Genomic DNA, 22,511 nt, shown 5'->3' on the forward strand with positions numbered 1-22,511 from the left:
AGCCAATCCTCAACCCATGCCAGTAGCTCACCTCGAACACCATGGGCCCTCACCTTACTCAGCAGCCTCCTGTGTGGCACCTTATCAAAGGCCTTTTGGAAATCCAGATAGACCACATCCACTGGGTTTCCCTGGTCTAACCTACTTGTCACCTCCTCAAAGAATTCTAACAGGTTCGTCAGGCACGACCTCCCCTTACTAAATCCATGTTGACATGGCACACACCGAATGCCTATTCTTCACATTTAAATTTAGATTCCTTTTTTCTCTTATTTCTTAATGTTTTTGAGCAGCCAAGACTATACCGAGTTGAAACTAATCAGTTACAAATCCCAATTTATACATTTTGATTTTGCTTTTTGTTTACTTCCTGAGAATTATGTTCTAATTAACTCCCACAATGTTAATCATTATTACTGATTTTCTAAAGAACTTTTAAATACCGCGTTTTAAATCTCACTTTAACGGCCGAGAATCGTTGTGCAATTTGGTTTTGCAAAACACAACATTTTAAAAACTAGGAATACCAGAGGCTGTTCACAAATTCTTATTAAACGGACTCATTCATTCGTTGGATATCTCCATTCAAACAAAAGGAGTTCAAAGAATTATACTTTCATTCATCTCAACCAACCGAACATAAAAGTTTGAATTTTGAAAGAAACCAGAATTTAATTTTAGCTAATCCTGAGAGCTCCACTTTCCGATACAGTTCTAAACTTCCCAAGTCACTGGTTCCCCCTGGTGGTCATTCATCTCCCAATCCTTTGTTTCACTCAGAAAACATCTCTCCCAACAATAATTTTTTACTTAGCCAATTCTAATTGTACGGAATTGAATTGTCTCCAGAACATTCCATCAGCGGTCTTAACTGAATTGTTTCTGTGATATTCCCTCAACCCGCTAAAGACCTTAACCGAACTAAAGTGTAATTTAATATTACCAATTTTAGCCAATTCTAATTGTACGGAATTGAATTGTCTCCAGAACATTCCATCAGCGGTCTTAACTGAATTGTCTCTGTGTCATTCCCTCAACCCGTTAAAGACCTTAAATGAATTAAAGTGTAATTTAATATAACCAATTTTAGCCAATTCTAATTGTGGCCATTCGTCACCCAATTTCTTTCTTAAAGTTGCTTGCATTTTTCTAAAATCTCTCGCTTTATGTGGATAATTATCACATAATATTTGCTATGAAATGTTTGGACCACTCGTATTATCCAAGCAATTCCCCATAATCTCGAACTAGTCCTCAAGACTGTGTTGTTCGCCTTTACAGTCCAAGGATACAATTTTAGCTTAATCAATTATAGTTTCCAAAACACACGTTGAACTAAACTGTCTTTCTGACATCCCAGCAATTCCGCAATCAACCCTTAACTGAACTGTCTTTCCAACATCCCATCAGTTTTTTTCCCAACCCTCAGTCTCACCTACATCCACTGAATGTTTTACTTTTCTAATCCCCAGACTGACATTTAATTTCGTCGAGACGATCTTTCCGTACCAACCACGAGTGACCAGACCAATCAGACCATGAGAAAAGGGGAAAATCAATGTGGTCATTTTCCAGCTACTCACATTGTGGGCCCATTTCCACTTTCCTTGTCCAACATTATTCTAATTCTGATTTCGCAGCTGGCCGGTGACCGTCTGGAGAAACCCCTGGGTTTTCGGCACCAAATGACAAATCAAGTTCTTTACCCGTCAGTCTGGCCTCAATAAAACTCGACAGGGTTTTGTAGGTATAGTATTATTTATTTTTAAACAAATTCCAAGGCTGACAAGCTCCACAAAGATTCAGAACACAGGCAGTCTTCTGAAGCCCCAGAACCGAGTGAAATCAGAGACAGAGAAATCTCTGCAAATATCACTCAAATGGCATCAAGTTTCACAAACAAGATTCCCATAGGTCATCCTATACACCTCCTGACCTGGCCACATATCCTGATTGGCTCACTTCGCATTCCTCAACCCTGGGCCTCATGTTACCCAGCATCCTTTTCACCACACTGCACGAGCACTCCCCCCCCCCCCCACTTCCTGGCCATGCTTTCTGAATCACTTTGTTTGTGAGCTCACTACTATCAGACTGACTCACATCTACATTATTCTAACTAATAATCCTATTTTATATCACATTCGTTTGTTCAATTCCTCACTTCCACCTGAGTTTTCAATACATCTGGAATTGAATTTTTTAAGTCCTCCAAACGTATCCTCGTCCTTTATCTACGACCATGCGTTTGCTCTATTTTCATATCCACCTATCATAATTACTCTGTTTGATCCTTTCAAACTCAATGTATGTGTGACCAGGTTCTTTCTTAAATTTCGAAACCTTTGTCTGTAGGCTCAGGCACTCGTTCACATGCACCTAAATTTGATTTTTTTTGTCACCTTCTTATACGTCCCAGATACCTCCTCTGATAGTGATGCAAACGCTTCACTAGGTCAACCCACCAACTTTGTTTGAATCAGTAATACCAACTGTGTCCATTTCGTTTGTTTAGCTACCTTCTCATATGAAATAAAAAATGCTTCGAGCTCATTCTCATCGAGCCTTGGCAACGCTTCGACATATTTAAATAGATCCTCATTAATCCTTCGACTGCGGTGCTCATGTTGCCTATCCTCATCACTATACTCAGACTGTACGTTTCTCTTTGCATCCGCCAATTTTAACTGACTGTCACGTTTCATGGCCATTTTCTGAAGTTCAAAGTTTTTCACTTTCCCTCATTTCGGATCCAAGCTGCTTTAATTATTTTTCATGTTCTAGCTGCTTGGCACGGAATTGAATGCTTGCCATTTCTAATGATTCTGACTGTTTCAGAAAATTTTTAATGTTCAGCTACAGCTGCAATTACCGCTCCTTTTCGGAAGTGTCAGGTAATGTTAACTGCAATGTTCTTGCCAAATCCAAAAGCCTTTTTTAGTCTCTCTTTGCAATGTACTGCGTGTGACATTTTCCATCACTAAAAACTCCGAGCCACTGAAATAGTCATTGTCCACAATAGACGCCATATTTAGACTGGAATACCATACCTGAAAAACAAACACAAATATGCTCACCCCTCACTGTCTTTAAGTTCAGTGTGCCAGCACAAAGATTGACTTCTATCCCACGAGCCCCCAATTTGTTATCGGCCAGCGTTCAGAAATCTTCAAAGCATATAATGGAGTTCACCTGACCTACAACTGTTTATTAATTTTGGTTATGAGAAGCGCAATGGACTACTTTTCAGGTGTTATTTTAACAGAGGCATGAAGCACCTTTAAATAAAACAACGTTTATTCCACGAATTCTGTTAAAATTTTATAAATACACACAGTAAGCATTTATTACCAACTACAAACATAAATTCCCAGCACAGCTACAGTTCATCTATATATATAAAAACCATAATAACTTCGCTTTCTGCTGTTTCATCTCGGTAACAACATACAATAAAACCAGGAAACCCCTTTAATAAAAACAGTAGGTTTGAATTCTTCACAGACTTTAACATACGGAGAGAGAGAGGGAGAAGCCTTCTTTTTCTGAATCCAGCTTCCAACAGTGTGAAACGAAAGTAAAGCTCAGTGCCACACCCAGCCTCCCGCTTAAAACGAAAGTAAAAGGCAGGGCCATATCCCAGGTCCACCCACAAAATGATATAATTGAAGCCATGTGATAATACATACATTTCTTAAAGGGACACTCGCATGACACTTTCCCCCTGTTTCTTCCCCTAGTTAGCCAAACTGCCTTCCTGCTCCCAAATGTTAGCCGTTTCCAATTGAAGGGTTGACATTTAGTCAGCAAGCAGTCATAGAACATAGAACAGTACAGCACAGAACAGGCCCTTCGGCCCTCGATGTTGTGCCGAACAATTATCACCCTACTCAAGTCAACGTATCCACCCTATACCCGTAACCCAACAACCCCACCCCATTAACCTTATATTTTTTAGGACACTAAGGGCAATTTAGCATAGCCAATCCAACTAACCCGCACATCTTTGAACTGTGGGAGGAAACCGGAGCACCCGGAGGAAATCCACGCACACACGGGGTGGACGTGCAGACTCCACACAGACAGTGACCCAGCCGGGAATCGAACCTGGGATCCTGGAGCTGTGAAGCATTTATGCTAACCACCATGCTACCGTGCTGCCCCCATGCGAACCCAATACTGCCCAAGACTTTGTCGGCCACGTTCGGATATTTGTTTAGACTTCCAGCTGAACATATCAATTTTGTATAATGTCCGAGATGTTCCCCGAGTTTAGCCTTTCACCAAAAATAGAATAGTTCCCATGAATAATGTACAGATTCTAGTAGTTCACCCCCTAGCCACTAGCCACGTTGAAGTGCCTATCGAATCTTGAAGGGGTTTTCCACTTTGATTGTTCCAAATTACATGAAGCTGAAGTCACGCAGAATTATTGCACTACTTTCTTACGATCTCTATGGATTCCTTTCTTATTACACACTGACAACCTATCTCAGAAGGTTTATAAACTACGGTTACCAACATTTTCTGATCGTTTCCTTAACCGCAATCCAGACTGATTCAACATTGCGAACTTCTGAACCAAAATCCCTTCTCACTACTGTTCTCATAAATTCTTGACCAGCAATGCCAGTCGTTATCCTTTCTGTACATTTTATGTTTTTCCTTTTCTTTGTTTGCATCTTTGACAAAAGTATTAACTAGTTAGTAAACGTAATATCAAATCCCCATCCCCTAGCTGAGAGATTAAACAAAACACACACAAGCTGATTACATTGAAGTAAAAATATTTAAAAATCAGCACCTCATTCTCCCTTGACAGTTCCTTGCCTCTTGTGCCAAATTCTCGACTTATCACTCGGTTAATGAAGCATTTCCTTCTCGATCACATTGTATTATCGAGCCTTTGAGGTGGAAAACACTGTCAACTGTATCGTGCCCATTTGATCACAGCCATGCAACAACTGCTAACTGATTAATTACATATTTACACAATCATTTTTACTCAGAAAGCTACTAAATGGGAATAGAAAAAATCATCACAATTATTGACAATTCTCCTTATAAAATGCATTCTTCTAAAGCCTTCCGCCCTGATCAGTCATTCGTTTTATTTTTTCTCTCATGTCCAACAAAGCCTTTCCGTAATAAAAGTTTCATTCTGGTATTGTTATTCATTCTACAATCCATTCATAAATCAGGCGTCAAAATCGGTCGGTATCACTCATGTCTGGTCGATTTCCAATGCTAGCTCACGTCCTTGGGGTAGATGTAACATGCATCCCAGATTCTTATTTATCACGTTTCAAAACGTTAAAGATAGCGTCTTCGATGCATGTGCTCTACTTTGCATCATTTCGTAAATTGCAGGGCGGACTGAGTGACGTTTATCTTTAGCACTCAAAGAAATAAATCGTTCCGAGTCTCGTTAAGTTTATTAGCACATTGTTTTCAGTCAATATAGCTACTAAGTTAGATGCATTAAGGTATGTTCGTTAATATGCCGATGAGATTGGCACAATTCACATGGGATCATTTTTACAGGACACTGAGCATAGACAAAAGTGTTGATGCTTTGGCTTCAATTTCAAACATTGATGAAATACCTTCACATTATTCGAGAGCTTAAATAAGAATCCTGGGGCATGCGAACCCAGACGACTGGCTGAACGGAAGTTGCATCAATTTAAAGAACGCCAGTATTGAAGCCAGCCGACAACAGAACCTTTTCATGAATTGAGACCTAAGCTGCACTCCAGCATAACTCAGCAGTTCACTCATTTCTGCAGCATCAAAAAAAAACTCGTCATCCGAGCTTCTAAAGTTAACCTTTGTCTGAATATATTTTGGGAGCACCTCAATAACTGGCATACCTAAAACGTTGTTTGCCGTTTTAATAAGCCTTACATAAATGTTTTAGGGGGAAAAAAACATGGAATGTGCACGCCAGTTAGTTTTATCTTTCAAAGAGGAAAATAATGACTTTCATCACTTGGGCAATAATCTAGCAGAATTACATGGTTTCGGGCCTGATGAATGGGCATACTTTACAGGACTAACATGACGTTTTTATCCAGTGCGTTCAGTGCCTATTTTCGCAACTGGTTTGAAAGTAAAACTGTCATTTTAGACCACCTCCGAAAGGTGAATTTGTCTTATCAATGCCTGTCCAGAACTAAAGTCAGTGCTGTAGATGGGAGCCTGCTGTTCAATATGCCTGATTTTAATTTCCCTATCACAGTAGTGAATTATGTTTAGTGCACAGGCGCAATAACATTGGTGCATGTGAAGTCCGCCCTACTTTTAATATCAATAATAATAGAAATTTAGAAAGTGAAAATAATTGATAAAAGCATCGAATTCTAAATTATAGAAATCGAAAATCTGCTGGAAAGTTTAAAAAATACAGGTAAGATCTAAATAAAATTTCGACAGTAGAAACATATTGATATGGTTTCGACGTGATTCTCCAAGGTATAATATACCAGAACTGTCCTAGGTGTTAGATTTTCTCAGCAAATCTGCCTGTATAATGGCTGTAATATTCAAATGTTATTCTGTCTGGGAATCCAGTTCTAAATGCAGAGATTGTAATGAAATGATGTATTCGATCTTGTGAAATGAACCATATATATCTGTATTTGTTCAATTTTCAATATTTGTGTGTTCCCTATTAGAAAGCATTCTTGCTGAAAAAGAGAAAGGTACTTTAAAATAAAGCAACTTTCCAACCGAGAGCATTTCTGCCTGTTCTGAAATTAACTAAACGAGTGACAACCATGAAGAATTACACTCCACATTTGTTGGCATCCTTCTTAATTGGCTTCTGAATAGACATTTTTTTTATACAATTAAAAGTTCACAATTGCTTGGAGAAATACTTATGTCGTGATAGAACGCTAATTGAAACGTGAAGTGTTCATCGATTGACCTTCTCATTAATCAAATGCATTGATCAGCCAATTAGAATAGAAAAGATTAACGTTTTGACAATTGAAACTGTAAAACTAGGAACAGGAGTAGGCTATTTGGCCCTTCCAAACTGCTCCTTAATTCAATAAGATCATGGCTGATCCGCTATTTCAATGTTATTTTCCCGCGTTCTCCCCATATACGTTGATGCCAGTATATGCAGATATATATTATATATATATATCTTTAATCTATCTCTTTCCTGAATACATGGAGTGATTCGGCCTTCGCATTCTTTTATGGCAAAGCATTCCAGAGGTTCATAACGTTTTGAGTGAAGATGCTCTTCCTTATCTCAGTCTCAAATGGGCTACCACATATCCTGAGACTCTATGCCCTGGTCCTCGTCTTTCCAGCCACGGAAAAACATCCGCCCTGTATCTCGCCTGTCTAGTCCTGCTTGAGCTGTATACATTTCAATTTGATTTCCCCTGCGCCTTCTATACTGCATGGAATAAAGGTCCAGTCGAACCAATCTCTGCTCACAGGGCAGTCCTGCCAACTCCGATATCAGCTTATTAAACCTCCGCTGCACTCCCCCGATGGCAGGCATATCGGCTTTTTTCGGCAGCGAAAACATAACTGCAAGCAATAATCCATGTCTGGTCTCACGGAAGCTCTTCTAACTGCAATAAGACATGCCTAATGCGGATCTATTGGCTATGAAGTCCAGAATGCCAATTGTATTCCAAAGTGCTTGCTGCACCTGCCTCTCCACTTTCATTAACTGTTATGGAAGGCCACCTGGACTCCTTTGGACATCCACATTTCCCAAGATATCACCACTTAAATTATGCTACTTGAGTGCTGAGGATCAAAATTAAATGAATTTTCAATTTCACAATCTTGTTAAAAATAAAAATAAAATCTCCATGTCGTGCGATGGGGTAATTTTTCATTGATGGAGGATTCGTTGCTGCCAAGCTAGCACACCAAAATTCAAGAGCACATATGCAAATAGATTGACTGGCTTCAGTACAATATGTGATATCTTTTGAACTGTTGGGAATTTCGTATAATATCAGAAATAAACAAAACATCAAACATTAAAAGAAACTGAATTTACTTCGGAAATTATAATTCGAATTTCATATTTGTCTTTCAGCGTTTCAAAGCACCATTGACAATTTGGCTGAGAGAGGTGAATTAAACAAATAGGTCTAATTTACTTTATTTGTGAACACTCACATGGATATCTGATGCTGTCTTAAATTAACACTACACGCCATGCAAATGAGAAAATCAGGGCATTATTTTCTGTCTCGGCATAACCTTTAAGCATAAAATTATTGCAGTAGTTGTAGATTATGCCGTTCAATTTATTCCATTATATGCAAGTTTGTTTAAATTCAGTTCATGTTAGTTTGAACAATAATGTTACAATTCTGAGTATTCTTATTTTCTGTTTACACTTCACCAGAAAAAATATTCAATCTACAAGAGAAAGGTGTCCATTTCGTTCCTTTAACTCTAAAAGTATAATGGAGATGTGTATCTCTATTTATCAGTTGATACCAATATTTAACTTATTAAATTTAAGTTTAATAAATTTAGCGTGTTCTTCATTTTATTGAATTTTCTGTTCCTTATTCCTTGCTCTACAACTTTCATCGTTCTTCTATTCATTATTCTGCAATCCTAGTTTTGCCATTGTTGTGAATCGTGCAATGCCAATTACATGCTGCAGGTCACAACTGAAATACAATGAAATGAAATGAATGAAATGAAAATCGCTATTGTCACGAGTAGGCTTCAATGAAGTTACTGTGAAAAGCCCCTAGTCGCCACATTCCGGCACCTGTTCGGGGAGGCTGGTACGGGAATCGAACCGTGCTGCTGGCATGCTTAGTCTGCTTTAAAGGTCAGCGATTTAGCTCAGTGAGCTAAACCAGCCCCAGAAATACCCAGAAAAAACAATACCCAGAAAAGTATCAATATAATATTCTCTGTATTCTCAGCACGCCAACATATTGGGAGGGATTTGGCGCTATGCTACAATTCGTTTGAGATGCCGCTGCTGAGTGCGTGGGTTTTGCAGCTCTTCTCTGTTGGTATTTGTTGTTTCTGGGAAAATATTCCGAACTGTCAAAGTGAAACAAAACAACATAATGCTTTTCCGATTCGTTTTTAAGAGCTGGAATATTTGAAGGAGAGTATGAAAAATATACGTGAGTATTAATATGTTGCTAATCAACCATTCAAGGCGACAAAAATGATTTTGTTGCTAATTCATGACGTATTAGCTGACCGTTTCTCTGAGAGTAATAGTGCTTGATTTTAGATATGTTTTCCAAGCATTTGAATCATGCCTTTTGTTGTAACATTCTCCCTTTACGTCCAAATCTTATTGTAGAACTGCAGAAGCGAAATGCGGAAAGTAATCGGCGGGTGCTTGCAGGCAACTTGGTGAATGCTTATTCAAACAACGGCCGAATTTCGTCTCCGTTCAATAAAGATGCGTGACCTTTAATGTTCTTGTTGGATAAGGTGTGACGGTAGAAATCACAGGTGGAATTTTACTGGCCCAGTGGCCATTGGTTTGGGGCGGACTGGGATTTTCTATATCTTAGTGCATCGTGCCAAATCGGCTCCCCGAATTCTATCCGTCCGCACGGAAAATCAAGAGCTCGTCAGCGTGGAACACGTTCGCGGATGGCAAGCACCAGACAGTGTTAAGCAGGCAACTAAAAGCGATTTTGCATTTTCTGTTGTATTTCACTTGGGTCAAATGGTGTCAATATGCGTCAGCAACTCGCTGTGCAAAGGAAGGAAGATTTAGGCACAGTGACTGAACAAAGAACAAAGAAAAGTACAGCACAGGAACAGGCCCTTCGGCCTCCGACTATCTACTCTGTCTATGCCCCTCATAATTTTTGAAACCTCTATCATGTCACCCCTTCACCTCCGACGTTCCAGTCAGAACAAACTGAGTTCATTCAACCTATCCACATAGCTAATGACCTCCATTCCAGGCAACATCCCGGTAAATCTCTTCTGCTCCCTCTCCAAAGCCTCCACATTCTTCTGGTAGTGTGGCGACCAGAATTGAACACTATACTCCAAATGTGGCCTAACTAAGGTTCTATACATTTGCAACATGACTTGCCAATTTTTATACTCAATGCCCCGGACATTGAAGGCCGTATGCCTTCTTGACTACCTTCTCCATCTGTGTTGCCTCTTTCAGTGACTTGTGGACCTGTACACCTAGATCTCCCTGACTGTCAATATTCTTGGCGGTTCTACAATTCGGTGTATCTTCCCTAAGTGCATTAGACCTTCCAAAATGCATTACCTCACATTTGTCCGGATTAAACTCCATCTGCTATCTCTCCGCCCAAGTCTCCAAACGATCTAAATCCTGAAATGAAAATGAAATGAAATGAAAATTGCTTATTGTCACGAGTAGGCTTCAATTAAGTTACTGTGAAAAGCCCCTAGTCGCCACATTCCTGCGCCTGTTCGGGGAGGCTGGTACGGGAATTGAACCGTGCTGCTGGCCTGCCCTGGTCTGCTTTCAAAGCCAGCGATTTATCCCTGTGCTAAACCAGCCCCTTAACCTATCCTCGATCCTGCTGTAACCTCTGACAGTCCTCATCACTATCGCAATTCCACCAAACTTTAAGTTGTCCACAAACTTACTCATCGGACCAGTTACATTTTCCTCCACATCATTTATATATACTATGAACAGCAAAGGTCACAGCACTGCACCCTGCGCAATACCACTTGCCACAGCACTCCAATCGGAAAACCACCCTTCCATTGCTACTCTCTGTCTTCTATGACCGAGCCAGTTCTGTATCCTTCTTGTCAGCTCACCTCTGATCACGTGTTACTTCACCTTTTGTACCAATCTGCCATGAAGGACCTCGTCAAAGGCCTTACTGAAGTCCATAGACAATCATCTTTGTGACCTCCTAGAAAACCTCTATCAAGTTAATGAGAGTCGACCTCCCCCTTACAACACCGTGCTGCCTCTCGCTAATACAAGAGAGCAAGAGAGACTGAGAGCAACTACTTTATCACTCAGGTTAAGGTGAGTAAATATTTGCGTATTTGGGAGGATTGCTGAGTTTCAGGGTAAAACCGAAGTCAGTTAATAGATGTAGACTCCGAACTGCACTACAGGGAGATCAGGCGGCACTTCGGCTCGGGTGAGAAACGAGGCACCGTGAACAATCCACATCTCAAGGCATGCCTTACGAGCTGAGATTGCCTCTTCATGTTTTGAGGTGTATGGAGAGAGAATGGGATGGAAGAAAAACAGCAGCATAATAATCTGTGATGGCCAGTAGATTGGAAGGGCACGGGGCGTTAAGGTTCGCAGAAGGCATTTCCAAATGAAAATGGCTAACAGAAAATGGTGTACAAAAATATGTCGGAGCGCACGTGTCTCCGTCGACTGCAATCAGTGAAAGTCGGAGCAACAACCGTGGGACGCTGGAGTAATTCAGACCACTGTACCCTGATCGCAAAATTTGGTGTTTAGTTTGACAACGGCGCTGTATATTTTCGTTTTAGGCACGTTCAAACGATCATTTGGAACACGTGGTGTCTCTGAGTGAGCAATCCTGCGTTGTATCGAGCAGGTGCTGGATTCATTTTCGCAGCATGGAGGAAGAAGTGGTGAGCCAATAGTCTTGGCTCCAATAACTGTCCACAGCTTCCTGAAGCCAGTTTAAAATGCTGTTTATTACCCGCTCTGCTCGTGAATTATGTGTTTCGATAATCTAAATGCATAATTCTCCATACTCTTTCACCAGATTTAAGTCACCTATCGTCCACAGGTGTGAGCATGATGAAAATCCTGAGAAGACGATGTTTCTATTATTTGCAATATTTCCCCATTTTGAAGTTGGCCTTGAAATGGATGGGGCCCCGTCGGAGGACACAAGCAACAGACTAATTTGCTCAAGTAAACCTGGCCCACCCACATCAATTAAAAACGCCGTGAATTTGTAAAGCACGAGTGAGTTTATAGTGCAGCGCGCAATAATTTTATATTCATTCATGGCGTTTGGGCGTCGCTGGTTAGGCCAGCATTTATTGCTCATCCATAGTTCTCCTTCAGAAGGTAGTGGTGAGTTTCCTCCTTGAACCGCGGCTGTACATCCACATGACGTTTTGGAGAGAATTGCAGGGTTTTCCCCAGTAACAGTGAGGGACAGGCGATATATTCCCTAGTCAGGGTCGTGAGTGACTTGGTGGGGAACCTCCAGGTGGTGTGCTTCCCAGGTATCTACTGCTCTTGTATGTACAGTTGTAGCGGTCGTAGGTTTGGAACGTGTTGCCTAAGGAAACAGTGAGTTACTGCACAGGGCTGCCAGTGTTCGTCTGGGGTGAAGGGGTTGAATGTTGAGGAAAGGGGAGCAATCAAGCGGGGTGCATTGTCCTGGATGTTCGAACATAGAACATAGAATTTACAGTGCAGAAGGAGGCCATTCGGCCCATCGAGTCTGCACCGCCTCTTGGAAAGAGCACCCTACCCCTTACCCAAGGTCAACACCTCCACCCTTTCCCCATAACTCAGTAACCCCACCCAACACTAAGGGCAATTTTGGACACTAAGGGCAATTTAGCATGGCCAATCCACCTAACATGCACATCTTTGGACTGTGGGAGGAAACCGGAGCACCCGGAGAAAACGACGCACACACGGGGAGGATGTGCAGACTCCGCACAGACAGTGACCCAAGCTGGTATCGAACCTGGGACCCTGGAGCTGTGAAGCGATTGTGCAATCCACAATGCTACCGTGCTGCCCTATGTTGTCGAGCTTCTTGAGAGTTTTTGGAGCTGCACTCATCTATGCAACTGGAGAGTATTCCATTACACTCTTGACATAGAACATAGAACATACAGTGCGGAAGGAGGCCATTCAGCCCATCAAGTCTGCACCGACCCACCTAAGCCCTCACTTCCAACTTATCCCTGTAACCCAATAACCCCGCCTAACCCTTTTGGTCACTCAGGGCAAATTATCGGAGCCAATCCACCTAAACTGCTCGTCTTTGGACTGTGAAAGGAAACCGGCTCACCCGGAGGAAACCCACGCAGACACTGAGAGAACATGGAGACTCCGCACAGACATTGACCCAGCGAAGAATCGAACCTGCGACCCTGGCCTGAAAACCACAGTGCGATCCACTTGTGCTACCGTGCTTCCCACAGACTTGTGCATTGTAGGTGGTGGGAAGGCTTTTGTGGGGGGTCAGGTGGTGTGTTACTCGCCTTTGGATCCCTAGCCTTTGACCTGGTAGCCACAGAATTAATGTAGCGAGACCAGTTCAATTTTTGATCAATGGTAACCCCCAGGATGTTTATTGTGTGGGATCCATCGATGGTAATGCAATTGAATGTCAAGGGGCGGTGGTTAGATTATCTCTTGCAGGACATGGACATTACTTGACACTTGTGGTGGCAGGAATGTAACTTGCCACTTGTCAGCCGAAGTCTGGATATTGCCCAGGTCTTGCTGCATTTGGACATGGACTGCGTCATCATCAGAGGTTGTACGAATGGTGCTGAACATTGTGCAGCCATCTAAAAACATTCCCACTTCCGACATTGCGGACGGGAGGTCACTGATGAAACAAATGAAGATCGTTGGGCCTATGACACTACTTTCAGGAACTCCTGCAGTGATGTCCTGGAGTTAAGATTATTATTATTTTTTTTTAAAATAATTTTTATTAGAATTTTTTACAGAACATATAAAAATATAACAACAAGTATAGGAAAAAGCAGTAATATGCAACTAACAGCCCCATGACACCCACAATTCCCCCCATACCGTAACATCACATGCATCACTCCCCCCCCCCCCACCCCCAAATAAGAGAACTTAACCATAAATTAAAATTAGATAAATCAAATTTGACCTCCATCCACCACTAAGATCTTATATTGTGCCAGGTTGACTCCAACCAGCGGACAGTTTTCCCTCTGATCCAATTGACTCCAGTTTTAGTAGGGACCCTGGATGCCCGACTCGGTCAAATGCTGCCTTGACGTCAAGGGCAGTCAGTCTCATAGAACATAGAACATAGAACAGTACAGCACAGAACAGGCCCTTCGGCCCTCGATGTTGTACCAAGCAATGATCACCCTACTCAAACCCACGTATCCAACCTATACCCATAACCCAACAACCCTCCCCCCCTTAACCTTACTTTTAAGGACACTACGGGCAATTTAGCATGGCCAATCCACCTAACCCGCACATCTTTGGACTGTGGGAGGAAACCGGAGCGCCCGGAGGAAACCCACGCACACGGGGAGGACGTGCAGACTCCGCACAGACAGTGACCCAGCCGGGAACCGAACCTGGGACCCTGGAGCTGTGAAGCATTTATGCTAACCACCATGCTACCGTGCTGCCCCAGTCTCACCTCATCTCTTTTATTCATATTTGAACCAAGGCTGTGTGATCCTGGCGGATTGAGCGTCCATGAGCAGGTTATTGTTGAGTAAGTGCTGCTTGATAGCACTGTTGATGACTCCTTCCATCACTTTGCTAATCGGGGTGGAGAGCAGACTGATCGGGAGGTAATTGGCTGGGTTAGATTTGCCCTGTTTCTTATACAGGACATATCTTGGCAACTTTCCACATTGCCGGGTAGATGCCAATATTGTAGCTGTACTGGAACAGCCTGGCTAGGGGTGTAGCACGTTCTAGAGCACAAATCTTCAGTACTAGTGCTGGGGTAGTGTCAGTGCCCAAAGCCTTTGCAGTATCCAGTGCCTTCAGTCGTTTATTGCTTTCACGTGAACATAATCTTATTGGCTGAAGACTGATATCTGTGATGTTGGTGACCTCTGGAGGAGACCCAGAACGACATCCACTCGGCATTTCTTGCTCAAAATTGTTGCGAATGCCTCAGCATTGTGTTTTGCACATATGTGCAAGGCTCCTCTATAATTGCGGATGGGGATATTTATGGAGTTTCCTCCTCCAATGAGTTATTTAATTGTCCAACACTATTCGCTGTTGGATGTGGCAGGACTACAGGGCTCAGATCTGTTGCGTTCATTATGGAATCGCTTAGCTCTGTCTATTACTTCCTGCGTAGACTACTGGCAAACAAATAGTCCTGTGTCGTACCTTTATCTGGTCGACACCTCATTTCTCGGGATGCCTGATGTTACTCCTGGCATGCACTCCTGCACTCTTCATTGAACCAGGGTTGATTCCCTGGCTTGTTGGTAATGGTAGAGTGGAACACGTGCCGGCTATGAGTTTGCAGATTGTGGTTGAGCTGCTGTTGCTGATGGCCCTCGGCGCCTGATGGATGCCCAATCTTTAGCTGTTAGATCTGTCCGAATCCATCCCATTTACCACGGTGGTAGTGCCACACGGCACGATGGAGGGTATCCTCAGTGTGAAGATGGGACTTTGTCACCACAAGCACTTTGGGGTGGTCACGTCCACCGATACTGTCATGGACCGACGCATCTGTAGCAGACAGATTGGTGAGGATGTGGTCAAGTATGCTTTCCCCTTTTGTTGGTTCTCTGACCCCCTGCTGCAGTCCCAGTCAAGCAACGACGTCGTTTAGGACACGGCATGCTCCATTTCGAACCAGTCCTGGTGATCGGCATTGAACTTCCCCCACCTAGGGCATATTCTGCACCCTTGACACATTCAGTGCTACCTTCAAATTGTGCTCAACATGAAGGAGTACTGATTCATCAGTTGCAGTTGGCTAGTACGTGGTAATCAGCAGGGGGTTTCATTGACCCTGTTTAACTTGACGCCATGAGACTTCATGGGGCCCAGAGTAGATGTTGAGCAGGCGCAGGACGAGAAGCTCTCGTTTGTTTACCACTGTTCCGCCACCTCTGCTGAGTGTGCCCTGCCGGTGAGACAAGACATACCCAGGAATGTGATCGTGGTGTCTGGGACATTGTCTAAAAGGTATGATTCTGTGAGTATGACTATATGAGGCTGTTCTTTACTAGTCTGTGAGACAACTCTCCCAAATTTGGAATAGCACCCAGATGTTAGTGAGAAGGACTTTTCAGGGTCGGCAAGTCTGAGTTTGCTGTTGTGGTTACCGGAGGCTCGTTCGATGCTGGGTGTTTCATCCGCTTTCATTCCCTTTTTTTGTTTTTGAAGTGGTTGAGTGCACCTGAGTGGCATGCTAGGGCATTTCAGAGGGCATTTAAGGGTTCACCACATTGCTGCGGGTATGCAGTCACTTGTAGGCCAGACCAGTTAAGGATGGCAGATTTCTTCCATAAAGGGCAAATAATCGACAATGTTTCATGGTGATCGCTAGATTCTTAATTACAGATATATTATTAAATTTAATATTCCATCACCTTCCATGATGGAATTTGAACCCGGGTAGGCAGATCATTCTCCTGAGTATCTGGATTACTAGTCTAGTGATAATACCACTATGCCACCGCCTCTCCAAATTACATGTCCTCGAAGGACGAAGTCATTAAATAAGCCTTGCTGAATCCACTAATCAAGTTAAATGTAATAGAAACATTCCAAATAATATCATCGTCTTGGTCATGCAGAAAAAGTCCGCTCTTTGCACAGCACGGACTGAATCTGTCCCTTTGCATGACTCTCCCTACTTCCAAGTTAGTTGTGCTAACTGGACTCCACTATGGATCAGCATCTTTGTCCACTACTTTTGAAACCCACTCTTCGCAACTCCAAAATGACTAAGATTTGGCATACTAATTATCCATTACATAATCTCAAAGCCAGCCTATAATATATTATTCGCAGATGATCAACACAAATCTGCACACAATAATGGTTTCAAAAATCGATCAGGCAAAATGATTGTTGACTAACTCCCAAGAAAATATTTAAATCTGCGGCTGCAGTTAAAATCTGTTTAAGTGAAATACCTAATACATTCGTTGTAAAAAAACAGCTACGGAAATTTTTTATAGAATCCCTACAATGCAGAAGGCCATTCGGCCCAGTGTGTCTGCGCCGACACTCAGTAAGAGCCTAGGCCCTCATATCGACCCTACTCTCTGAACCCCACCGAAACGTTTGGGCACTAAGGGACAATGTAACATGGCCAATTCAACTAACCTGCAGACCTTTCAGCTGCGTGAGGAAAACAGAGCACTCAGAAGAAATCCTGGCTGACCCGTGGAGAATGAGCAAACTCCACACAATCACCCAAGGGTGGAACTGAACCGGGTGTGTGGTGCTGTGAGACAACAGTGCTAAACATTGTGCCACCATGCCACATCACTTACAATATCCCTGAAATAATGGGCTCGGTGTTATCGGATAGAAATCTCAAGGAAATAAGCATGGACACTTTTAGTGGCTGTCAGCCAATGTTTCCATGAACATGCGAATAGCGGGATAACATCAGTAGGAGACTAAGTGACGATAATGAAACGAAGGCTAGAAAGTAGGCAACAGGGGAGTTTTTTCTGTATGGTTGATATGTACAGCAATGCACAAATCCGAGGGAACAATACAAAATAGTCGTGAATATGAATTGAACAAGGGAGATCGATATTTATGGCTGTTACTGAGGCATGTTTGAAAGAAGGGTAGGGATGCAGCTCAACATTATCGTTCACAGAATTTTCAAACAAAACAGACTGCAGTATAAAAAAGGGAATGTCAATAAAGTTTTAGAAATAACGAAAGCTCTGAGAAGAGGAGATGTGATACAAACATCTTCAAATGAGATTGTATGGATCGGACTGGGGAGCAAAGAAATGAGCAATCACAGTACTGCTAGGTCGTTATAGATAACACCGTCAAATACAGAATAAAAGAGCTACTATCGGAAAATCTCGATCAACAACAAAGTGAAATGTTGTTAACAACCAGGATTGATAATATCCCTGATATAAAATTGAATAGAACCAATGTGGTATTCACAGCTGGAATCTGAATCAGAAAATACATTTAGGAAAACATTGTAAGCTCGAAAATAACAAAGTCAAAAATAGGGGATGATACGAGCCTTGGTTTCTATGAATTTTGAATGTTTCTATGATTTTTTTTCAGGGAATGATGACAGACAGCTGGAAGGTTTTCCTTTGCTGTGTAGTTGGATCGACTCAGGATTACCGCAGTTGCGGAAACGTCGCTTAAGTAACTGTGGGGTCTGTGAGGGTTAGGTGGGGTTACTGGGTTACGGGAGTAAGGTGGATGTGCGAGCTTAAGTCGGTCCTCTTTCCAAAGACCAGTGCAGACTCGATGGGCCGAAGGGCCTCCTTCTGCTCTGTCAATTCTATGTTTTTAAGGGACCATAAAGATTTGCAGACAAAGGAAATTGCTATTTTCCCATTGACTCTTCCTCATTTACGGGATGTGGGCTTTGCCAGCCAGACCAGCATTTCTTCCCATCCCGAATTATTCTTGAGAAGGTGGTGGTGAAGTGCTTTCTTGAACCGCTGGAGTCGATGTGATGTAGGTACAGCAACTGTGCTATTGAGGAGAAAGTGCCAGGATTTTGATTCAGGGACACTGAAGGATCGACAATATTTTTCCAAGTCAGAATGGTGAGTATCTTGGAGAACAACTTCTATCTGGTGATGTTCCCAGGGCAGATGAACTTCGAGCTTGGATTAGTACTTGGAACTATGATGTTGTTGCCATTACAGAGACCTAGTTGAGGGAAGGACAGGATTGGCAGCTGAGCGTTCCGGGGTTTAAATGTTTCAGGCGGGATAGAGGGGGATGCAAAAGGCGTGCAGCAGTTGCGCTACTGGTTCTGGAGAATATCACAGCTGTACTGCGGGAGCTCAACTCAGAGGGCAGCGAGGCTATATGGGTAGATATCAGGAATAAAAATGGTGCAGTCACGTTTTTGGGGGTTTACTACAGCCCAATCAACAGCCAGCGTGAGATACATGAGCAGATAGGGAGACAGATTTTGAAAAGAGTAAATGCAACAGGGTTGTGATGGGAGACTTTAACTTCCCCAATATTGACTGGGACTCACTTATTTCTAGGGGCTTGGATGGTGCAGAATGTGTAAGAAGCATCCAGGACGGCTTCTTAAAACATCTGTAAATAGTACAAATAGGGAACGGGCTATACTGGACCTGGTATTGGGAATGAGCCAGGCCAGGAGGTAAAAGTTTCAGCAGGGGAGCACTTCGGGAACAGTGACGACAGTTCAGTAAGTTTTAAAGTGCAGGTGGGCAAGGATAAGAGTGGTCCGATGTGAATGTGCTAAATTGGGGGAAAGCTAATTATTACAATATTATGCGGGAACTAAATAAACCAGATTCTGGGCGGATGTTGGAGGGTAAATCAACTTCTAACATGTGGGAGGCTTTCAAGTGTCAGTTGAAAGGAATTCAGGACCGGAATGTTCCTGTGAAGGAGAAGGATTAGTACTGCAATTTTGGGAACCTTGGAAAACGAGAGATATTGTAGGCCTTTTTCAAAATGAAAAAGGAGGCATTTGTCAGGGCTAGAAGGCTGAAAACAGACGAAATATGTGTGGAATATAAGAAAGTAGGAATCAACTTAAGCAAGCAGTCGGGGGGGGGGGGGCTAATAGCGGTAACGAAATACCATTGGAAAATAGAGTTCAGGAAAATCCCAAGGCTTTTTACACGTACAGAAAAAGCAAGAGGGTAGCCAGGGAAAGGGTCAGCCACTGAAGGACAGGCGAGGGAATATATTTGTCGAGCCAGAGGCAATGGGCGAGGCACTAAATTAACTTTGCATCCGTATTCACCAAAGAGAAGGAACTGGTGAATATTGAGTCTGGAGAAGGGTGTGTAGATACTTCATTGAGATCCAAAAAGACAAGGTGTTGGCCGCCTTGAAAAATATTAAGGTTGATTAGTCCCCACGGCCTGTTGGGATCTACCCCAGAATACTGAACGAGGCTAGAGAGGAAATTACTGAGACCTTGACAGAAATCTTTGAATCCTCACTGTCTTGAGGTGATGTCCCGGAGGATTGGAGAAAAGACAATGCTGTTCCTTTGTTTAAGAAGGGTACAAGGATAATCCAGGGAACTACAGGCCTGTGAGCCTTACGTCAGTGGTAGAAAAATTGCTGGACAGAATTCTTCGAGACAGGATCTACTCCATTTGGAAGCAAATGGACATATTAGCGAGAGGCAGCACCGTTTTGTGAAGGGATGTCGTGTCTCACTAACTTGACTGTTTTTCGAGGAGGTCACAAAGATTATTGATGCAGGTGGGGCAGTGTAAGTTGCCTATATGGACTCCAGTAAGGCCTTTGACAAGGTCCCGCATGTCAGACTGGTACAAATGGTGAAGTCACACAGGATCAGGGGTGAGCTGGCAAGATGGATACAGAAATGGCTTGGTCATAGAAGGCAGAGAGTAGCAATGGATGGGTGCTTTTCTGACTGGAGGGCTGTGACTACTGGTGTTCTGTAGGGATCAGTGCTGGGACCTTTGCTGTTCGTAATGTATATAAATGATTTGGAAGAATATGTAACTGGTGTGATTAGTATGTTTGCAGACCACACAAATGTTGGTGGAATTGCGGATAGCGATGAGGACTGTCAGAGGATACAGCAAGATTTAGATCGTTTGGAGACTTGGGCGGAGAGAAGGCAGATGGAGTTTACTCCGGACAAATGTGAAGTAATACATTTTGGAAGTTCTAATGCAGGTAGGAAATCTGCAGTGAATGGTAGAACACTCAAGAGTATTGACAGTCAGAGAGATCTAGGTGTACAGGTCCATGGGTCACTGAAAGGGGAAACACAGGTGGAGAAGGTAGTCAAGAAAGCACACGGCATGCTTACCTGCATTGACCGGGACATTGAGTACAAAAATTGACAACACATGTTGCAGCTGTATGGAACCTTCATTAGGCCAAACTTGGAGTATAGTGTTCAATTCTGGTCGCCCCGCTACCAGCAGGCTGTGGAGGCTTTAGAGAGGGTGCAGAAGAGATTTACCAGGAATGTTGCCTGTTATGGATGGCATTAGCAATGAGGAGAGATTTAATAAACTCGGTTTGTTCTCAATGGAACAACGGCGGTTGAGGTGCGACCTGACAGAGGTATACAAAATTCTGAAGGCATGGACAGAGTGGAAAGTCAGAGGCATTTTCCCAGGGTAGAGGGTCCAATTACTAGGGGGCATAGGTTTATGGTGCAAGGGGCAGGGTTTGGAGCATATGTTCGAGGCAAGTTTTGTTACACGGAAGGTAGTGGGTGCATGGAACCCGCTGCCGGAGGAGGTGGTGGAAGGAGGGTCGATAGTGACGTTTAAGAGGCATCTTGACAAATACATGAATAGGATGGAAATAGAGGGATACGGTCCCCGGAAGTGCAGAAGATTTTAGATCAGACGTGCTGTATGGTCGGCGCAGGCTTGGAGGGCCGAAGGGCCAGTACCTGTGATGTACTTTTCTTTGTTCCTTGTTCTTTGTATCGTCTATCCTTTCCCTGATAGATGGCCGTGGTTATGGGTTTGGGAGCTGCTGCCGACGGAGACATTGAATGAATGTCAAGTGGCAATGGTTTGATTCTCTCTTATTTGAGATGGTCATTTCTGAGCATTTGTGTGGCGGCAATGTTACTTGCAACTTCTCAACCCACGCCTGGATATCATCCAGGTATGCCTGCATTTGTGCGCGGAATGCATCTTCTTCTAAGGAGTTGCGAATGGTGCAGAAGATTGTGAAATCATCAGCGAAAATCTGCACATTTCACCTTTTGATGGGATGAAGGTCATAGATAAAGAAACTGTGGAAGATTGAACAAGGTGGAAATGGCTGTCACGAGGAGACATAATTTAATGTGATTGGAGGAAGGTATGGGAGAGATGTCAGAGGCAGGTTCTTTCCATAAAGAGTGGTGGATGAGTGGAATGCACTGCCGGCGGATGTGTTGGAGTCTGAGTAATTATGGGCATACAAGCGACTCTTCGACAGGCACATTGACTGCAGTAAATTAAAGACGTGTCGGTTAGGTTGGTCTCAGATTATGATAAATGGTCGGCACAACATCGTGGGCCGAAGGTTCTGTACTGTGCTGTACTGTTCTATGACCTATGTAGTACCCTGAGGAACTCCTGCAGTGATTTTCCGGGACTAAAATGACTGTCCTCCAAACTCTAAAACCATCTTCGTTGTGCGAGATATGACACCAACCAGTGGACAGTTTCTCCATAATTCACATTGATTGCCGGTTTGCTCGGGCTTCTTGATGCTACACTCGATCACTTACTGTGGCCGCAAGAATATATCAGAGGCTAAGAGGTCTGCTATAGAGTAACTCACCTTTTCCCTCCCCAAAGCTTGTTCACCACACAAAAGGCACAAAGTTAGGAGTGTGATGGAATATTCCCCACTTGTCTGGATGTGTTCATTTCCAACAATAATGACAAGGGCAGTCACGCTCACCTCAACCCGGGAGATCAGTTCGTAAGTCCATGTTTAGTCCAAGGATGTTATGATTGACTTTTGAGGAAGTCAAACTCAGTGTCAGTGAGCAGATTGTTGCACCGTTCGTGGCTCTTGGTAACTCGGTTGATGATCCCTTCCGTAACATTACTGATGATTGAGACTGGAATGATAGGCCGGGAAT

General features: G+C 43.0%; 1 protein-coding gene and 1 long non-coding RNA gene across 2 annotated transcripts in view; both read left to right on the forward strand.

Annotated features, from left to right (window-relative positions):
- Positions 1-22,511, forward strand: part of LOC119977765 (dynein heavy chain domain-containing protein 1-like) — a 459,774-nt gene that overhangs the window by 357,730 nt on the left and 79,533 nt on the right. The window contains exons 32-38 of the mRNA XM_038818968.1: positions 2,839-2,894; positions 6,678-6,704; positions 8,078-8,113; positions 10,897-11,011; positions 11,739-11,890; positions 17,984-18,081; positions 18,934-19,055. Coding sequence (XP_038674896.1) covers positions 2,839-2,894; positions 6,678-6,704; positions 8,078-8,113; positions 10,897-11,011; positions 11,739-11,890; positions 17,984-18,081; positions 18,934-19,055 — 606 coding nt within the window. The remainder of the gene's footprint in view (positions 1-2,838; positions 2,895-6,677; positions 6,705-8,077; positions 8,114-10,896; positions 11,012-11,738; positions 11,891-17,983; positions 18,082-18,933; positions 19,056-22,511) is intronic.
- On the forward strand, positions 6,370-9,140 carry LOC119977733. The gene is made up of 5 exons (XR_005463271.1): positions 6,370-6,409; positions 6,678-6,704; positions 8,078-8,113; positions 8,393-8,419; positions 9,105-9,140. It is a non-coding gene; the product is annotated as an uncharacterized LOC119977733 (long non-coding RNA).

This window comes from Scyliorhinus canicula, chromosome 14, assembly GCF_902713615.1.
Source record: "Scyliorhinus canicula chromosome 14, sScyCan1.1, whole genome shotgun sequence".
Classification (NCBI taxonomy): domain Eukaryota; kingdom Metazoa; phylum Chordata; class Chondrichthyes; order Carcharhiniformes; family Scyliorhinidae; genus Scyliorhinus; species Scyliorhinus canicula.